Source organism: Tupaia chinensis, unplaced genomic scaffold (assembly GCF_000334495.1).
Source record: "Tupaia chinensis unplaced genomic scaffold, TupChi_1.0 Scaffold000686_1, whole genome shotgun sequence".
NCBI classification, from domain to species: domain Eukaryota; kingdom Metazoa; phylum Chordata; class Mammalia; order Scandentia; family Tupaiidae; genus Tupaia; species Tupaia belangeri.
Window position 1 is genome coordinate 45,542 of NW_006160209.1, and position 1,020 is coordinate 46,561.

General features: G+C 39.5%; 1 protein-coding gene across 1 annotated transcript in view; it reads right to left on the bottom strand.

Moving 5' to 3' along the window:
* Positions 1-227: 227 nt before the first annotated feature.
* Positions 228-1,020, bottom strand: part of LOC102498982 (G2/mitotic-specific cyclin-B1) — a 1,295-nt gene continuing 502 nt past the window's right edge. The window contains exon 2 of the mRNA XM_014592404.1: positions 228-1,019. Within this exon, the coding sequence (XP_014447890.1) occupies positions 228-1,019 (792 nt within the window). The remainder of the gene's footprint in view (position 1,020) is intronic.

Here is a 1,020-nt window from a genome sequence, read left to right on the forward strand (position 1 = left end):
ATAATGTATTTCCACTTCCAAGATAATTATTTAAAATTTATAAATGTGCTTATTTTATTACTTTTTAAAGGGCCACAAACTTTATTAAAAATGAATGTAACATAATATGTACAGATGACACATGGTGCCAATTTTATTTGCAGGTATAATAGTCTAACTCAAGTTTACAAGTTACACCTTTGCCATGGCGTTGGCTAAATCTTGAACTAGTGCAGAATTCATCTGTGCTAGAGTGTGCTGATCTTAGCATGCTTAGATGTTGCATACTTATTCTTGATGGTCATGTGCTTTGTAAGCCCATGATTCACCATGACTATATTCTTAGCTAGGTGCTGCTTAACAGGAAGAAGTGATTCCTCAGTATAAGACAGGTAATGCTGGAGAGTTGGTGTCCATTCACCATTATCAAGAATTTTCAGGGCTAAGCAAAAAGCTCCTGCTGCAATTTGAGAAGGAGGAAAGTGCACCATATTGTAGTCGAGCATAGTTAATTCCATCAGGTACTTGGCCAGAGTATGTTGTTCAACATCGACCTCTCCAACTTTAGATGCTCGACGAAGAAAGTGCAGGGGTAGAGGACGACCCAGACCAAAATTTAAAGCTCTTAGAATCTTCATTTCCATCTGTCTGATTTGATGCTTAGTGTAAGTATTGTTAGTCACAAAAGCAAAGTCACCAATTTCTGGGGGGTACATCTCCTCATATTTGCTTGTAATAAACATGGCAGTGACACCAACCAGCTGCAGCATCTTCTTGGGCACATGATTATTCTGCATGAATCGGTCAATAATAGAAACAGTCATGTACATGGTCTCCTGCAGTATCCTGAATTTCATCTGAACCTGTACTAGCCAGTCAATTAGGATGGCTCTCATGTTTCCAGTGACTTCCTGACCCAAGAGGTATTTTGGTCTGACTGCTTGCTCTTCCTCGAGCTGTCTTAAATAAGCATAGACATCTTTTACACATTCACCGCAAAGGTTTGGGTCAGCTCCATCTTCTGCGTCCACATTATTCACC